At 49.6% G+C, this 19143-nt stretch overlaps 1 protein-coding gene across 5 annotated transcripts in view; it reads left to right on the forward strand.

Annotated features, from left to right (window-relative positions):
* galnt9 (polypeptide N-acetylgalactosaminyltransferase 9) overlaps window positions 1–19143 on the forward strand; it is a 499594-nt gene that overhangs the window by 340818 nt on the left and 139633 nt on the right. For all 5 annotated transcript variants that reach the window (XM_072467774.1, XM_072467622.1, XM_072467537.1 and 2 more), the window contains exon 8: window positions 9336–9473. In XM_072467774.1, the coding sequence (XP_072323875.1) occupies window positions 9336–9473 (138 nt within the window). The remainder of the gene's footprint in view (window positions 1–9335; window positions 9474–19143) is intronic.

The following is a 19143-nucleotide window of genomic DNA, read 5'->3' on the forward strand; positions in this document are numbered from 1 at the left end:
CCATTATTCTGAGGAGGGAGGGGGGGGTGTTTGGAAGGATGGATGGGTGGAGGGAGTGGCGTATTTGAGGAGCGGCGTAATTTCAGGGTGTGAGGTTCAGGAGGGGTAGTTTGGTGGTGGAGTTTGGGGGTCTGTGTTATTAATATTCTTTATCAGTTACTTAAATATTGAAGGACAACTGTTTAACTGGGAGTTGGGAAATCATCCAATTGAGTAACAAGGAGTCCGTTTTCCAGCATAGAGAGGCTGGAGCACTGGGAGGGTGGAGATATCGAGCAACTAATAGTGGTCTATTGCATTCGCTGCTCCCAATGTGGTCTCCTCCATATCGGAGAGACCAAACGCAGACTGGGTGATCGCTTTGCTGAGCATCTTCGGTCTGTGCGCATTCAGGACCCTGACCTTCCCGCTGCTTGCCATTTTAACACAAGACCCTGCTCCCAGGCCCACATGTCTGTTCTTGGCCTGCTGCAATGTTCCAGTGAAGCTCAACGCAAACTGGAGGAACAACATCTCATCTTCCGGTTAGGCACGCTAAAGCCTTCCGGTCTCAACATCGAATTCAACAACTTCAGATCAGCTCTACCCCACCTCGACCCATTTGTTTCCATCCCATTTCATTTTAACTGTCTTTTACCATTTCTTTCTTTCTTAATATATATTTAGCTCCCCCCTCCAATCTTATCCACCTTTCCGTAACCTTTCTCGTCTTTGCTTCCCCCTTCCCTCCACATCTGCAGTTCATCCTCTGATGTTAGTTTCTCTGCTGTTTGGCCTTTCGCACCTTATGTTCTCTCTGGGGACTGCCATTAGCACTCTTTCCCCTTGGTTTCTGTGGCCATTAGCACCCGGTTTCCCTGGGTTTCTGTGGCTATGACTCATCTTTCATTCTCACACCACAGTATAAATATTTCCCACTTTCTCTGCCTGTAGCTTTGACAAAGAGTCATCGGACTCGAAAGGTTAGCTCTTTTCTCTCCCTACAGATGCTGCCAGACCTGCTGAGATTTTCCGACATTGTCTCTTTTGTTCATAATGGGAGGCGTGGAGCAGGTGCAATCATGTGATAAATGTTCCAGGAATACGTCCAATCAGCATTGGCAACCGAGTGGTACCTGAATTGTCTGAAACATGGAGATGTGCATTGAAATTGGGGGGGTGGGTGCGGAGAGAGGAGGAGGAGGGGGTCGCTGGCATTGAACCTCAGCGGAGTGAGGCAGCATATCAGGGAGGTTGGCAGATTTCTCATTCCACATTCATAGAATCACAGAGTTTACAGGGCAGAAGGAGACCATTCGGCCCATCAAGTCTTCGCTGGCCCTTGGAAAGAGCACCCTACTTAAGCCCACGCCTCCACCCTATCCCCGTACCCTCAGTAACCTGACCCAACCTTTTGGACACTATGGGGCAATCCACCTAGCCTGCACGTCCCTGGACTGTGGGAGGAAACCGGAGCACCCGGAGGAAACCCACGCAGACACGAGGAGAACGTGCAGACTGCGCACAGTCACCCGAGGCCGGAATTGAATCTGGGACCCTGGAGCTGTGAGGCAGCAGTGCTAACCAGTGCTACCGTGCCTCACCCTCTCCCTGTTGCAAAGTTCTCCCATGAAGTCTCCCCCATTGCTTTGATCTTTGTCGAACACAGGGAGGAATAATAAAACATCAGTCAACCATTGGGTGTCTTCATTTAAAAATCATTTTCACCCAATTATTTAATATATGGTGCAGAGAGACGAGGCCCCGGGGGCCAATGGCCGAAAACTCCATTCCAGTTCATTGTGTGCAACATAACTCAATGATGCATGTTTGTCCATGGGATGGAGGAGCATCATATCCGGAGAATCTACTGAACGTCACCTCGATAATTGATGAAAGAAAGGTTGACCTTTTCATCCTCTCCAACAGAAAGAAGATGGACACCCAAAAGTGTATTGCATCCATTCCCTGACTTTCCAAATATTGTCACTGAGGGGCTTATGGAGACGGAATGTGATGTGATAAAATGTTACAATTTAAGAAACGTGGCAGCCAATCTGTGCACAGCAAGCTCCCACAAACAATGACCAGATAACGGCTTTGCACTAAATTAAGGACTATATATTGGCCAGAATTCTTCTTTGAAATACGTAATCTTTTGCATCCGCTGAGAAGGCAGTCTTAGCTGAGGGATGGTCACTTTGACAGAGCAGCGCTCCCTCAGTGCTACACTGGCCGTGTCAGCCTGGACTGGGTCGCTGGAGCAGGACTTGAACCCATGGTGACATGTCAGTGGTGACAGCGCTACCCACTGAGCCATAGTTGAATTGAAGTGAAAAAAAGCCTTGCCGATTCCAGTGCCAGAAATCGATATCAGTGTGACTCTTTCCCGAGGTCACGGGCCGCTGGTAATTTATACTCCTCAGGCCCCCGCCGTGATAGGGCTTTCAGGGATCACCCTGACCCCCCCCGAATCTGTGAGTCAAAATGCGGTGAGCACAGTAAGAAGTCGAACAAGACCAGGTTAACGTCCAACAGGTTTGTTTGGAATCACTAGCTTTCGGAGCACTGCTCCTTCCTCGGGTGAATGAAGAGGTGGGTTCCAGAAACACATATATAGACAAAGTCAAAGATGCAAGACAATACTTTGAATGTGAGTCTTTGCAGGTAATTAAGTCTTTACAGGTCCAGACGGAGCAACTGGAGAGAGGGATAATCACAGATTAAAGAGGTGTGAAGTGTCTCAAACCAGGACAGTTGGTAGGATTTTGCAAGCCCAGGCCAGATGGTGGGGGATGAATGTAATGCGACACGAATCCAAGGTCCCGGTTGAGGACGTTCTCCTGTGTGCGGAACTTGGCTATAAGTTTCTGCTCGGCGATTCTGTGTTGTCGCGGGTCCTGAAGGCCGCCTTGGAGAATGCTTACCCGAAGACCAGAGGCTGAATGCCCTCGACTGCTGAAGTGTTCCCCGACTGGAAGGGAACATTCCTGCCTGGCGATTTCGCGCGATGTCCGTTCATCCGTTGTCGCAGCGTCTGCATGGTCTCGCCAATGTACCATGCTTCCTTTCTTGCAGCGTATGAGGTAGACAACGTTGGCCGAGTCGCACAAGTATGTCCATGAAATCTTGGGCTTGCGAAAAATGGGCTTGCGAGATCGTACCAACTGTCCTGGCTTGAGACAATTCACACCTCTTTAACCTGTGATTATCCCTCTCTCCAGTTGCTCCGTCGGGACCTGTAAAGGCTTAATTACCTGTACAGACTTGCATTCAAAGTATTGTCTTGCATCTTTGACTTTGTCTATATATGTGTTTCTGGGACCCACCTCTTCACTCACCTGAGGAAGGAGCAGCGCTCCGAAAGCTAGTGATTCAAAACAAACCTGTTGGACTTTAACCTGGTGTTGTAAGACTTCTTACTGAGCTCACCCCAGTCCAACGCCGACATCTCCACATCTTAAAATGGGGTGGCAGCACCAGCAACGTCAAGTCCGTTGAAAATGAAATTTGGTCAGATGGGAATGGTGAGATCCTGATGTCTTGGGACCAGCAAAGCATTAACCATCTCCCCCGAACACCGTTTCTTTGAGTATGGAAGATCTAATTGAGGTGTTTAAGAAAATTGAGCGACTTGATCAGGTCGACAGAGAGAAACTGTTACCTCTGTTGGAGAGAGTTCAGAACATGGTGGCAGAACCTGAAAATGAGAGTCAGGCGTCCTGGGATGGACTCCTACTGCACACAAAGGGTCGTGTAAACATTGAACCCTGTGCCCCACAAGAGCTGCTGGGGCTGGGAGCCAATTGAAAATCTCAAAACTAAGATCGATAGATTTTTGGTAGATGAGGACTTCTGGTGGCGGCTATGAAGGAGTAAGTCACACATTTGGTGGCTCCCGCTCGGGTCGGACTTTTGGACCTTTTCCCCCGATTTTCTACCGGATTTGAACTGTAAAACTGAAGACAGAGGCAATTGTGTACTGAATTCCCACATCGGTGCATGGAGAGAAGGACTAGAAGTGCTCGTAAAGGCAGAAACAAAAAGACAGAGAAGGCTTGGGCTGAAGCTGCAGCGGGAGACAGCATGGCGGAGGACCGGGCCTCTGGTTTGTCGACCCAGCGGTCAATGGAGCAGCTGATGCAAGTTATTCAGGAAGGCTTTGCTCAGCAGAAACGGGACTGCTTGGACCCGATAAACGAGTCAATTGAGCGGCGGGAGCTTAGATTGGACGTCCAAGATCAGGCGATCCAGAAGGTAGTGGCTGAGCAGGAGGAACATCAAACTGCGGTGGAGTTGGAGGTGGGGATGCTGAGAGACCAGCAGAAGAAGCTCCTGGAGAAGGTGGAGGACCTAGAAAATAGATCCCGCCGGCAGAACTTGAGAATCGTTGGGCTCCCGGAGGGGTCCGAAGGAGCGGACGCTGGGGCATACATCGCAGACATGTTTGAGAAGCTGCTGGGGGATGGGGCATTCTCCCGACCCTTGGAGGTGGACAGGGCTCACAGAGCACCGGCGAGGAAGCCGCGAACGGGAGACCCCCCCGAGGGCAATGGTGGTGAATTCCACAGGTACTTGGATAAGGAGCGCACTCTACAGTGGGCCAAGCAGACACGGAGATGTAAGTGGGACAACAGTATCCTACGGGTTTACCAAGACCCGAGTGTGGAGGCGGCCAGGAGAAATAAAATGAAAAATGAAATGAAAATCACTTATTGTCCCAAGTAGGCTTCAAATGAAGTTACTGTGAAAAGTCACTAGTCGCCACATTCCGGCGCCTGTTCGGGGAGGCTGGTACGGGAATTGAACCGTGCTGCTGCCCTGCCTTGGTCTGCTTTAAAAGCCAGCTCTTTAGCCCTGTGCTAAACCAGCCCAGAAGATTAGGTCGATTCTTTTTAAGAAAAAGATGAAGTTTGGACTGTTGTATCCGGCCCGTCTCTGGGTCACGTACGAGGAACAGCACTTTTATTTCGAGTGGCCTGAGGACGCGCTGGACTTCGCGAAAAGGAAAGGACTGGTGGTGGACTGAGAACTTTTGAACTTTGCTGCAACGTTCATGTTTTTTTTTCTTTTTGTTTCTCTGTTCTTTTGAAAAAAAGTTTCTTGTTTTTCGTTTTGTGGAAGCTGTTTGTAATGCCTTTTGCATTGATTTGGGACCAGTGGCAGAGCTGAGTGAGTTAAGGTTTTCATTTGCACTGTTGGGGGATGGAGGTGTGCTTGTTTAGATTTTGGTGTTTTCTGTTGGGAAATTATGTGGGGATTGTTTGATGTTGGAGTATGTTTGTATGAGCAGGGGGGGGGGGGGGGGGAACAATAGGTGGGAGACTATCCGGCGCCAGGGATGGGGGCCACCATGCTATCTGGGTGGGATAGCTCACGGAAGCGCAGTGGGGGGGGGGTGCATATGTTCGCTTTATCAAAGGAGTTGGGTTACAGAGTGTTGTTACTGGAGGGGGGGGGGAGGGGATAAAATCTTCTGCTGACGAGGGAGGGACTTGGGCTAAGGGACAGAGAGGGGGTTGGGGGCGGAGGCTGCCTGGGGGCGGGCCGGTGGAGGCGCGGAGCATGGGCTGGAGGCGGGCCCAAAAAAGGGGATGGCTGATTGGCGAAGGGGGGGGGCGGCAATGAGCCCCCCAACTAGGCTGATCACCTGGAATGTTCGAGTGTTAAATGGGCCGGTCAAGAGGGCACGTGTGTTCGTGCGTCTTAGGGGACTGAAGGCGGACGTGGTAATGTTGCAGGAGACGCACCTTAGAGTACCTGACCAGATTAGATTGAGGAAAGGCTGGGTCAGTCAGATCTTTCACTCGGGACTGGATTCAAAGACTAGAGGGGTCGGGATCCTGATCAATAAGCGGGTGGTGTTTGAGGCGGGTAGAATAGTCTCAGACGTGGGAGGTCGGTACATTATGGTCAGTGGGAAACTGAAGGGGGTGCAGGTGGTATTAGTAAATGTGTTTGCGCCAAATTGGGATGATGTGGAGTTTATAAAGAGGATGCTGGGGAAGATACCGGACCTGGACTCGCACAGGTTGGTCATGGGAGGGGTTTTCAACACAGTTATTGACCCTGGCTTGGACCGGTCAGGCTCGAAAACGGGTAGGGTGCCAGCAATGGCAAAGGAACTAAAAGGATTCATGGAGCACATGGGGGGGGGGGGGGGCGGGGGGTGGATCCATGGAGATTTGAGCAGCCGAGGGTGAAGGAGTTCTCCTTCCACTCTCACGTGCATGAAGTGTACTCCCGGATTGATTTCTTTATTTTGAGCAGGGCCTTACTGGCAGGGGTGGTGGACACGGGGTACTCGCCGATCACAATCTCAGACCATGCCCCGCACTGGGTTAACCTGCAGGTTAGTAAAGACAGTAACCAGCGCCCGCACTGGAGGTTAGATGTGGGACTTTTGGCTGACGAAGGGGTGTGCGAGCGGCTGAGGAAATGTATTCAGAACTACCTGCAGGTCAACGACACGGGGGAAATTTCAGCAGCAGTGAGTGGTCTGGGAAACACTGAAGGCGGTGGTCAGAGGGGAGCTGATCTCGATAAGGGCCCATAGGGAGAAGGTGGACAGGGCAGAGACAGACCGACTGGTAAAGAAGATACTACAGATCGATAGAAGGTATGTGGAGACACCAGAGGCAGGACTTTTAAGGGAACTGCGGAGGCTACAGGCGGAGTTCGGCTTGTTAACCACAGGGAGGGCGGTGGAGCAGCTGAGAAAGGCGAGGGGGGCGATCTATGAGTATGGAGAGAAGGCCAGCAGAATGCTTGCACAGCAGCTTAGAAAGAGGGAGGCAGCCAGGGAGAGAGGGAAAGTAAATGACAGAGATGGGAACCTGGTTGGAGATTCAGTAGGGGTGAATATAGGCGTTTAGGGATTTCTACAGTAGGCTGTCTAGGTCGGAACCCCCTACTGGGCCGGAGGGGATGAGGCACTTCTTGGGGGGGGCTGAATTTCCCAAAGGTGGACAAGGAGCTGGTAGAAGGGGGGGGGGGTGTAAATATGGGGAAAAGTGAGATGTTTGCGGTCCAGGCGAGGGGACAGGAGAGGCGATTGGGGGAGCTGCCGTTTAGATTAGTAGGGGGAAGCTTAAGGTACCTAGGCATCCAAGTGGCGCGGGAATGGGACCGGCTGCATAAATGAAATCTGGCCCGACTAGTAGACCAAATGAAGGAGGTGGGACTCGCTCCCGTTGTCACTGCTGGGAGGGTGCAGACAGTGAAGATGACGGTTCTCCCGACATTCCTGTTCGTGTTTCAATGTCTCCCCATCTTTATTCCGGGGTCCTTGTTTAAACGGGTCAACAAAGTGATCACTGTCTTTGTTTGGGCAGGCAAGACCCCGCGGGTAAGGAAGGTAATGCTTGAGTGGAGTCGGGGAGAGGGCGGGCTGGCGCTGCCAAATTTTAGTAACTATTGCTGGGCGGCGAATATAGCCATGATCAGGAAGTGGGTGGTGGGGGAGGGGTCGGCATGGGAACGTATGGAGGCGTCTTCATGCAAGGGCACCAGTCTGGGGGCGTTGGTAACTGCACCTCTGCCGTTCCCGCCGGCACGGTACTCCACCAGCCCCGTGGTGGTGGTGGCCCCGAGAGTCTGGGGGCAATGGAGGAGACATGTGGGAGCAGAGGGAGCATCGGTCTGGTCCCCAATCTGTAATAATCACCGGTTTGCCCTGGGAAGTATGGATGGGGGGGTTCCGGATATGGCGGAGAGGAGGGATTGAGAGGATGGGGGATATGTTTATAGAGGGGAGCTTTCCGAGTATGAGGACGCTGGAGGACAAATTTGGGTTGGCGAGGGGAAATTAATTCAGGTATCTGCAGGTGCGGGACTTCCTACGTAAACATGTGTCAACCTTCCCGCTCCTACCACCAAGGGGGATACAGGACAGGGTAGTTTCCAGAGGGTGGGTTGGAGAAGGGAGCGTCTCTGACATTTACAAGGAACTTATGAGGTCAGAGGAGACGCAGATCGAGGAGCTGAAGCGCAAGTGGGAGGAGGAGCTGGGAGGAGAGATAGAGGATGGTCTATGGGCGGAGTCGTTGAGTAGAGTCAACGCGTCCGCAACATGTGCCAGGCTCAGCCTGATACAATTCAAAGTCGTTCATCGGGCTCACATGACAGTGGCCCGGATGAGCAGATTCTTTGGGATGGAAGACAGGTGTGTAAAATGTGCGGGAAGACCAGCGAACCATGTCCACACGTTCTGGACATTTCCGAAGCTTAGGGGATTTTGGCAGGGGTTTGCAGATGTCATGTCCACGGTGTTAAAAACAAGGGTGGCGATTTTCAGGGTGTCGGAAGACCCGGGAATCCAGGAGGAGAAAGAAGCAGACGTTCTGGCCTTTGCTTCCCCGGTAGCCCTGAGACGGATACTATTAGCTTGGAGGGACTCAAAGCCCCCGCAGTCAGAGACCTGGCTATCAGACATGGCTAGCTTTCTCTGTTTGGAGCAGATCAAGTTTGCCCTGAGAGGGTCACTGTTAGGGTTCGCCCGGAGGTGGCAACCATTCGTCGACTCCTTCGCAGAAAATTAATCGTCCGCAGAAGGGGGGGGGGTTAGTTTAGCTTAGAGTAGGGGGTTAATAAAGGTGGGACCTGTAAGGGAGGGAGACGGCTTTTGCACTATGTTTATAGTTTCATGTACAATGTTTATTGTGTTGTTATTATAATACCAAAAAATACCTCAATGAAATGTTTATTAAAAAACAAATTTTTGTTAGATGAGGGGCTGACGGTTTGCGGAACTAAGGTAGGTAAATAGAGTTAAGCTACAGATCAGCCATGATCTAACTGAACGTTGGAACATATTTGAGGGGTTGAATGGTGTTCTCTCAGTCCTAGGCTGCCACTGTGAGGTGAGAGGGGTTGAAATTGACCCCGAGACGTGGTAATTCCAGAGGTTTTACTTCGGACCTACGACAGGCTACCTTTTATTTGAAGTCACCCCAGAGGACAAAGCACAATTGAAAATCAATTCCTGATGCCTCAGAGTATGAAAAGATTTATTCCACAATGATGTGAGACATTGCAACAGGTTCGTTCAGAGATTAATTACACGCGATGGCCAAAACAGAGACAAACATTTCACAAACGAGCATCACTATATCCCATTTATAAAGTACAGTTTAGTCAGAGATAGCAGCAGCAATTACACAAAGTGGTTTCCTTCGGAAACTACAGGAACTTTCAAAAGACAATCAGATACTTACCTGGAGAGGATTAATTTCAGGGTCATGGGGGAAATGTTGAGACGTGGGGCTGAATTAGACAGAGCCAATACAGATGCAATGGGATGAGTGACCTTCTTCTGTGCAGTAGGAGCTATGATTCTTCCCATTTTCCGTTGACAGAATCCCGGGGTTGACTTTGGCGATGTTTCGGAGCGCGTGGCACTGCGCAAGAGGCTGAACTGTCGGAGCTTCAGGTGGTACAGAGACAATGTCTATCCTGAAATGAGGACCTACAACAACACCATCACCTACGGAGAGGTAACCTATCACAGCAGAGAGAGAAACCGTACAGGCGCACGCGGGGAATATGTCTCGCTTCTAATGGCTGATTCTGTCACTGAGGGGAACCCACATTCGGGGAGCTTCTGCTGGAGGGCAATTGAGAGGGGGACCGTTTGTGGAATCTGTCCCCACACTCCCTCTCTTATAACGATATTGTGTCAGTGGAGGCTGAGAAGTCATCTCTTAAAATATCGTAACAATCTGACAGTATCTTGGGCATAAATTAATGCCAGCTTTTAATTTCCAAATAACTGAATTCAAATTTTGAAACTGCGCTAATTGTAGCTGTAACTGAATTCTCATAGGGCTGCGGATTCCCACTCCAGGAGACGTGAGTACAAAACTTAGGCAGCTCCTTTACTGAGGGGGTGTTGCACTGGGCGGCTCGGTAGCACAGTGGTTATCACTGTTGCTTCACAGCGCCAGGGACCCAGGTTCGATTCCCGCTTGGCTCACTGTCTGTGTGGAGTCTGCCCGTTCGCTCTGTCTCTGCGTGGGTTTCCTCCGGGTGCTCCGGTTTCCTCCCACAAGTCCCGAAAGACGTGCTGTGTTAGGTAACTTGGACATTCTGAATTCTCCCTCCATGTACAACAGGCACTGGAGTGTGACGACTAGGGATTTTTCACAGTAACTTCATTGCGGTATTAATATAAGCCTACTTGTGACACTAATGAAGATTATTATTATTAGAGGTACCCTGTTTAAATTGAGATATTAATCAAAGGCCCCGTCTGCCAGCTCAGGTGAATGTAAAATACCACACTGCATTTTTGCAGAGAAGAGCAGTGTCCTGGCCAATATTCATTCCTCAACCAACATCATAAAAACAGATGATCCAGACATTATCACCCTGCAGTTGGCTGTGTGCAAATTAGCTGCTGTGTTTCTTACTTGACAACAATGACGACACTTCGAAAGTATTACGTTGACTGTAAAGATCTTTGGGAAATCTCGAGGTCAGAAAAGGTGCTTTAGAAATAAAAGGGCTGTTTCTGCTGCGAATTGATGCAGTATCAATTACGACGAGACGAGAGTAGAGAGTAATCGAGGCTTTATTAAGCAGAGATGTGTTGCCTCCTGCAGCAGCTGCCAAAATAGTTGCAGCGCGGTGAGCACACACATTTATACTCCGCCTACTGGGCGGAGCCAGCAGGCAGGGATCTACCCCCGTACCTGTAGTACAGGAGCCTTACGTCTCATATACGTATTATACAAACAGTGGTGACTACCACAAGAATTGAACTCACGTTTCTTGGATTATTACTCCAGATAGTGCTTGTGGGGAAAATCAAGCCTGTGAAACAAGATGTAGTTCTACAGAAACGTGGCTGGACACGAGCTTGAGAAGATTTATATGCAGCTTTTTACATCGCTCATTCTTTTCAGCCTCTGTGCATTATCACAAGTGACATGGTAAGTTATCAGGCTGCATTCGCTGCCTGGTCCACCGTTCACTCATTCAGTGCACGTTAAATTAATGCTGATTGAGTCTCTCATTAACGTGCTGCTAACCTCTCCAGTCACCTGCCCCTGCCGTGTCTGCAATCGGAAAGTCCTCCAACTCGCACCCTCCCCCAGTCCAGAGAGCTTGGAGCACAGTGAGAGGTGCACCGCAACCGAGCCATCCCGGACAATTTTATTCTTCCAAAACTGGGAGCGAGTGAAGTCTGATGGGGAATCAATTGTCTGAGGGAAGCTTGTTGAGACGTCCCAGGCAGTTTGACATGTCTGGAGGAGCAGTCAATTACCAACAGTAGAAATTGGGCAGCACAATAGCATAGTGGTTAGCACTATGGCATCACAGCAGCAGGGTCCAAGTTTGATTCCCGGCTTGGGTCACTGTCTGTGCGGAGTCTGCACGTTCTCCCCGTGTCTGCGTGGGTTTCCTCCGGGTGCTCCGGTTTCCTCCCACAAGTCCCGAAAGACAGGCTTGTTAGGTGGATTGGACATTCTGAATTCCCCCTCAGTGTACCTGAACAGGCGCCGGAATGTGGCAACTAGGAGATTTTCACAGTAACCTCATTGCAGTGTTAATGTAAGCCTACTTGTGACAATAAAGATTATTATTATTATTAACATTCCACCATTCTCTTGCCACGAGAGCGTGGCAGAACTTTGTGCCTTTATTTTGGTCATTTAATACTGCATCATAAAATATCCTTTCCGTCCATTTTTACTGTACTGGATGGTGTTTTGTTGATCTATTTTCTTCCGGAAGAATTGTTGAACTGTGTATACTCAGCAATGTGAGAGAATACCGAGGATCATCAGTGCAGCAAAACAAAAAGAACTCAAATTTCTATTGTTCCTTTCCCACCTCAGGACATCCCAAAGTGTTTTGCAGCCAATGATTACATTTCAAGTGTGGTTAGTGGTGTAATGCAGGACACACAGCAGCCAATTTGTGTTCAGCATCCCCCAACAACAATCAGACACATGACCAGGTAACCTGCTTCTTTTCGTGGTTTTGACAGTCAGAGAGATCTAGGAATACAGGTCCACAGGTCACTGAAAGGGGCAACACAGGTGGAGAAGGTAGTCAAGAAGGCATACGGCATGCTTGCCTTCATCGGCCGGGGAATTGAGTATAAGAATTGGCAAGTCATGTTGCAGCTGTATAGAACCTTAGTTAGGCCACACTTGGAGTATAGTGTTCAATTCTGGTCGCCACATTACCAGAAGGATGTGGAGGCTTTAGAGAAGGTGCAGAAGAGATTTACCAGAATGTTGCCTGGTATGGAGGACATTAGCTATGAGGAGGGGTTGAATAAACTCGGTTTGTTCTCACCGGAACGACGGAGGTTGAGGGGCGACCTGATAGAGGTCTACAAAATTATGAGGGGCATAGACAGAGTGGGTAGTCAGAGGCTTTTCCCCAGGGTAGAGGGGTCAATTACTAGGGGGAATAGGTTTAAGGTGTGAGGGGCAAGGTTTAGAGGAGATGTACGAGGCAAGTTTTTTTACACAGAGGGTAGTGGGTGCCTGGAACTCGCTACCGGAGGAGGTGGTGGAAGCAGGGACGATAGTGACATTTAAGGGGCATCTTGACAAATACATGAATAGGATGGAAATAGAGGGATACGGACCCAGGAAGTGGAGAAAATTGTAGTTTAGTCGGGCAGCATGGTCGGCACGGGCTTGGAGGACCGAAGGCCCTGTTCCTGTGCTGTACATTTCTTTGTTGTTCTTTGAGAAAGTATTGGCCAGGATAATGGGTATAACTCCCCTGCTTTCTTTAAAGTGGTGTTATGGGATTTTTTTACACCCACTTGAGAGAGCAGATGAGATCTTGATTGATCACCAGAATGACGGCACCTCTGACCATGCAGCACTTCCTCATACTGTTCTCAAGTATCAGCCGAGATGCTATTTTCACGTCTCAGGATGGGAGTGGCTCAAGACATGGAGGCTCCCAATAGTTAAGAAAGAAATTCATTGGTGAAAGGCAAAGTCTGGGAGGCATGGTGGCGCAGCGGCTAGCACTGCTGCCTCACGGCGCCGAGGTCCCAGGTTCGATCCCGGCCTGGGTCACTGTCCGTGTGGAGTTTACACATTCTCCCCGTGCCTGCGTGGGTTTCGCCCCCACAACCCAAAAATATGCAGGGTAGGTGGATTGGCCACGCTAAATTGCTCCTCAATTGGGAAAAAAATTAAATGCAAGGGAAAGGCAGTTAAGTCACAGGCAGAGAACACAATACTACAGGTCCCCCGGCAACAGTACCTGCACCAGCTCTCGGAAAGAGCGCCCTACTTAAGCCCAGACCTCCACCCTATCCCCGTAACCCCACCTAAACCGTTGGACACTGAGGGGTAATTTATCATGGCCAATCTACCTAACCTGTACGCCTTAGAGTCGTACATGTTTACAGCATGGACACAGGCCCTTCGGCCCAGCTTGTCCATGCCGCCCAGTTTCCATCACTAAGCGAGTCCCACTTGCCTGCATTTGGCCCGTCTCCCTCTATAACTCACCCTGCCCATGTAAAGTCTTTGGACTGTGGGAGGAAACCGGAGCACCCGGAGGAAACCCACGCAGACACGGGGAGAAAGTGCAAACTCCACACAGACAGTCACCCGAAGCTGGAATTGAACCTGGGTCCCTGGCGCTGTGAAGCAGCAGTGCTAACCACTGTGCCACCGTGCGTCCTACCTTCGTCCATCCAGCTGACAGCTATCTGAACAGAGGAGTGAAATCCAGCTCGCAAATGTGTGGGCAGAAAAATTCATCAGCACATTTCCCAAAACCAGCCAGACTTGACATTCCAGACCATGAAATTCTAATTTCTCCAGTTATTTAATTGTCATAAGAGTCTTTCATCTGCAACCCACACATCCTGTTCTACTGGATAATGTTACGCGGTTCTGTTCTATCTGACCAACACGACAAGCAATGAGGGACTTTGCAAGTCTGGAGATTGGATGCTGAACTGGTAAAGATGGGACAAGAACAGAACTGATTGAGAAAAGCTGTTGTGCTTTGAGTATAGGGATGATTCATTCACACACTAACAAACAATATCAAAATTTGAAAACTCTCATCATTGTCATAATGCAGGAAAGTAAAAACAGGGCTTTTGCTAATCCCTTTTCAAGGATAGGTGTATGTCAGTTCTTTTATTTAATCGCTCATGAAGTGCGGGCATTTCTACTTGACAGCCCAAGCGTGACGATTGTCCAGATATTTGCTGCATATGTACACGAATTGCTTAAGATCTGAGGAGTCGTGAATGGTGCTGAACATTGTGCAGTCATCGACGAACATCCCCACTCCTGATCTAAAGATGGAGGGATGATAATTGATGGTTGGATTTAGCAGTGATGTCCCAGCCCCACACTGGGTGTTCTGCATGTCCTGTCATCCTGCAGTGATGTCCCAGGACTGACTGACCTCCGACCACCACAACCATCTTCCTTTGTGCCGGGTATGACTCCACCCAGCAGAAAGCGTTCCCCCTGATTCCCACTAACTTCAGTTTAGCTGGGGCTCCTTGATGCCACACTCGGTCAAATGCTGCCTTGATGTCAACGAGTCTCTCTCACCTTTTGGGTTCAGCTCTTTTGTCCATGTTTGAGCCAAGGCTGTAATGAGGTCAGGAGCTGAGTGACCCTGGCGGAACCCAAACTGAGAGTCCGCGAGCAGGTTATTGCCGAGTAAGTGCCGCCTGATCGCATTATCAACAACACCTTCCATCACTTTGCTGATGGTGGAGAGGAGACTGATAGAACCCGGTAATTGGCTGCGTTGGGTTTGTCCTGCTTTTTAGGTACAGGACATTCCTGGGAAAACCTCCCCATTGCCGGGTGTGAGAACCCTCACGAGGACCACGGGGAAATCACTGATCGATCTCTCCATGGAACTCGTGCAGTATGTTCCCATGGTAACGGGCGGAGAGGCCTGTCCAGCGGGACTCGTGGCCCAGCCCTTTAGATGCTGTCCCAGACCCGCACTGGGCGTTCTGATTTTGAATTTAGAATAAATCTGTTTGCAATAATAATAATCTTTATTAGTGTCAAAAGTAGGCTTAGATTAACACTGCAACAAGGTTACTGCGAAAATCCCCTCGTCGCCACATTCCAGTGCCTGTTCAAATCTTCATCTTCATTCCCTTGGGTTACTGCAGTGACGAGGAGCAAGGATGGGATTCTGGACAGCCCTGATTTTGGAAAAACTCTCCAGAGAAGAGAATTCCACAGACTAACGAACCTCTGAGAGAAAACATTTCTCCTCATCTCTAGGCCCATTTACTCTTAAACTGTGCCCCCGGATTCCAGTCTCTCCCACAAGGGGAATCATCCTCCTGACACCCCTCAGAATCCTGTACGTTTCAATAAGATCACCTCTCATTCTTCTAAACTCCAACAGGGTGACACGGTGGCACAGTGGTTAGCACTGCTGCCCTGTAGCTCCAGGGTCCCGGGTTCAATTCCGGCCTCGGTTAACCATCTGTGTGGAGTCTGCACATTCTCCCCGTGTCTGCGTGGGTTTCCTCCGGGTGCTCTGGTTTCCTCCCACAGTCCAAAGATGTGCCGGTTAGGTGGATTGGCCGTGCTAAATTGTCCAAGAGGTTAGGTGGGGTTACTGGGTTCCAGGGATAGGGTGGAGGCATGGGCTTAAGTAGGGTGCTCTTTCCAAGAGCCACTGCTCTTGGAAAGAGCAGTATGGGCTGAATGGCCTCCTTCTGCACTGTAAATTCTATGAGTTATGGCCCAACCTGCTGAACCTTTCTGCATCGAATAAGCCCCTCGTCCTAGGAATGAGGCTAGGGAACTGCAGTTTCCATCGTTGATGAGACAATGCGAGAAAAACTTTGATTCGATGAAGCCTGGTGTAAATTCTCAAGATACTTTACAGATGCCAAGAGATTTACAGAACATGTAAAGCAAAACCCATCCCCTCCACTCGATTTTGCTTAACTCCGCAACAAAACGAGGAGAATATAACCCTCGCAGCCTCTGCAGGTAACTGCAGAAAATGTGTTCCTACACTTTAGCTTCCAGCATCAACCCCCAAGGCTTCTAACCCACCATCGCCTCTTAAAAAGCTGAATGAATGCTCATGTATCACACTCTCTGGGTAATCATATGGTGTGGAAGAGCTGGGCACGAGTATACTTGTCAAATAAATGGGATAAAACTCTCCTCCAAAGATATATTCTGAGCAGAACCCTGGGAATGTGCGTGTAGGTGTAAACCCCCGATTCATTGGGCGGGATTTAATGCAGGTGACTCGAGACTCGCCCACCAGCCGGAGAAGCAGTGATAGTCCTGCTTCGTCCTCGTGGGTTAGAAGGCCCACCACATCGAGCATTTCACCGGGCAGCCTGGGCCTTCCCCGGGATATGCAGGATTTCGGGGAAGAAATCCTGTCCCTCAAGAGCCGCCACCAAATCAGAGGGCGGGAACCCTTCAATGCTCGGCAGCACCGAGGGGCGGTGGTGGCTGCTGCCGGTACTGCACCCACCCAAGGCCAAGGATAGACGAGGGACCCCAGACCACGAGTGAACGATAGCTGGTGGGGGAATCACAGCTTTGGGGGGGGTCAAGGTCGAGGGAGGAAGTGGCAGTAAGGACAGGGGTTGGCCCACACCATTCTGACTTTAAACCTATTAAAATAAAAACCTACTTTTTGTGAGAGAGTGATAAATCCGAAAACAAAGCACATCTTCCAAAGCCACACTGGTGTGTTGACTGGATCTCTGACGGGGAACTGAAGCCGCAGTGGATTTTCCTGATGCCCTGAAAATAAACTTTGGATAACTTCAACTATCTTGCCGGTGGTTTTATAAAATACTTCCATCTCCTTTTGCCATGCTTTCCATATTCAGTCTGGCTTCCGATCCCAGCTCCCACATTCAAGCAATGTCAACGACGCTGAAGAATAAAATAAAACATAGTCAGCTTTCCGGAATGGTACAGTTTTCCACTCAGGGCCCCCCCGGTGTCAGGAAACGCGGAGAGATGAACTAACGCATGGTTTGGCACAGTGCAAATTTCCCTCCGCTACACCAGTGAAACTTTCTCTGAAGCACATTGCTCACCCTGAACTTTCCTAAGCAGGTGTCCCATTTTGTTGAGCGGTTTGCGTCACAAAATTCCACAACACATGAGAAGGCCCTTGGCCCATCGTGCTTGCGTCGGCAGTTTGCAAGAGCTATCCAATTATTCCCGCTCCCCTGCTCTTCCTCTATCCCCCTACAAATGTTTACCCAATTCTCTTTTGAAAGTTCCTATTGAACCTGATACCACCATCCTGTCAGGCACAGTGGTTAGCACTGCCGCCTCACAGCCCCAGGGACCCGGGTTCGATTCTGGCCTTGGGCGACTGTGTGACGTTTGCGCGTTCTCCCCGTGTGTGCGTGGGTTTCCTCCGGGTGCTCCGGTTTCCTCCCACAGTTAAAAGATGTGCAGTTAAGCTGGATTGGCCACGCTAAATTACCCCTCGATGGGGTTACGGGGATAGGGCGGGGGATTGGGCCTAGGTAGGGTTCCCTTTCAGAGGGTCAGGCCAGACTCGATGGGCCAAATGGCTTCCTTCTGCACTGTCGGGATTCTTCTCTTCTTCTCCCGCCATAATTTCCCAAGCCTGCGCCCTCAGGTTACTGCCTGTTCAGCCAGTGTCTGCTCTACCAAAGCCCCTCATGATTTTGAACGCCTTTATTAAATCCCATTTTAACATTCCCTTCTCAAAGGAGAACAATCCTGGATTTTCCATTTTTCCCGATCGAACTGAAGTCCCTCATCCCCGGTACCATGCCATCTCCTCTGCAACCTCTCCAAGCCCTTGACACCCTTCCTGAAGTTTGATGCCGAGAAGTGGGCCCAACGCTCTGGCTGAGGCCTGACTGCGAATTCTGGAAATTTAATTTGCATATGCCTGTAAGGGTGAGATTTTAGCTTAGTCAATAGCCATTTGCTTTGTTATGTAATAATAATATTTATTGTCACAAGTAGGCTTACATTAACACTGCAATGAAGTTACTGTGAAAAGCTCCTAGTCGCCACATTCCGGCGCCTGTTCGGGTACACAGAGGGAGAATTCAGAATGTCCAATTCACCTAACAAGCACGTCTTTCGGGACTTGTGGGAGGAAACCGGAGCACCCGGAGGAAACCCACGCAGACACGGGGAGAACGTGCAGACTCCGCACAGACAGCGACCCAAGCCGGGAATCGAACCTGGGACCCTGGAGCTGTGAAGCAACAGTGCTAACCACTGTGCTACCGTGCTACCCATACCAGACCCCAAACAATTTTTTTAATTTGTAAAACTGCAAGGAAAGGAAACTTCACCCCAGGAGTGATAACTCTGACACACACGGACACAAGAGCACAAGAATTAGAAGCAGGATTAGGCCACCAGGCCCTTCCAGCCTATCCCATCGCTCAATAAGATCATGGCTGATCTATGCCGGCCTCAATTCCTCCTTTGTGACATTTCCCCAAAGCCCTCATTCCTCAATCTATCAAATATTTATCCACCGCCATTTTAAACACTTCTAATGACCCAGCCTCCACCACCCCCCGGGGCAGAGAGTTCCAGAGATTCACCATCCTGCAAGAGAAGACATTTCTACGTATCTCATTTTTAAAAGATGGGCCCGTTACCTTGTAGCTATGCCCACCTCGTTCGAGACTCTCCCACGAGTGAAAACATCTCACCATCCACGCTGTCAAGCCCCCTCAAGATCTGATATTTTTGAATAAGATAACCCCTCACTCTTCTAAGCTCCAAGGAATACAGACCCAGACTATTTAGTCTCTCTCAAAAGGACAACCCTCTCATCCCAGAAATTAGACTGTTGAATCTCCTTTGGACTGCCTCCAATGTTACTATATCCTTTTTTAAGGGGACCAAAACTGTATGCAGTATTCCAGGTGAGGCCTCCTCAACACTCTGCACAATTCCAACAAAATATCCCTATTTTTAAACTCCCAACCCCTTTGCAATAAAGACCAAAATGCCGTTTGCTTTCTTAACTACTTGTTGGACCAGCCTGCTAGCTTTTTGTGATTAATGCACTAGAACACCTAGATCCCTCTGTACTTTACTCACCTGCAGTCTCTCTCTCCATTTAGATAATAATCTGCCTTTTGATTCCTCCAATCAAAGTTCACGACCTCACGCTTCCCCACATGAAACTCCATTT

The sequence above is a fragment of the Scyliorhinus torazame genome, chromosome 1 (assembly GCF_047496885.1).
Source record: "Scyliorhinus torazame isolate Kashiwa2021f chromosome 1, sScyTor2.1, whole genome shotgun sequence".
NCBI classification, from domain to species: Eukaryota; Metazoa; Chordata; class Chondrichthyes; order Carcharhiniformes; family Scyliorhinidae; genus Scyliorhinus; species Scyliorhinus torazame.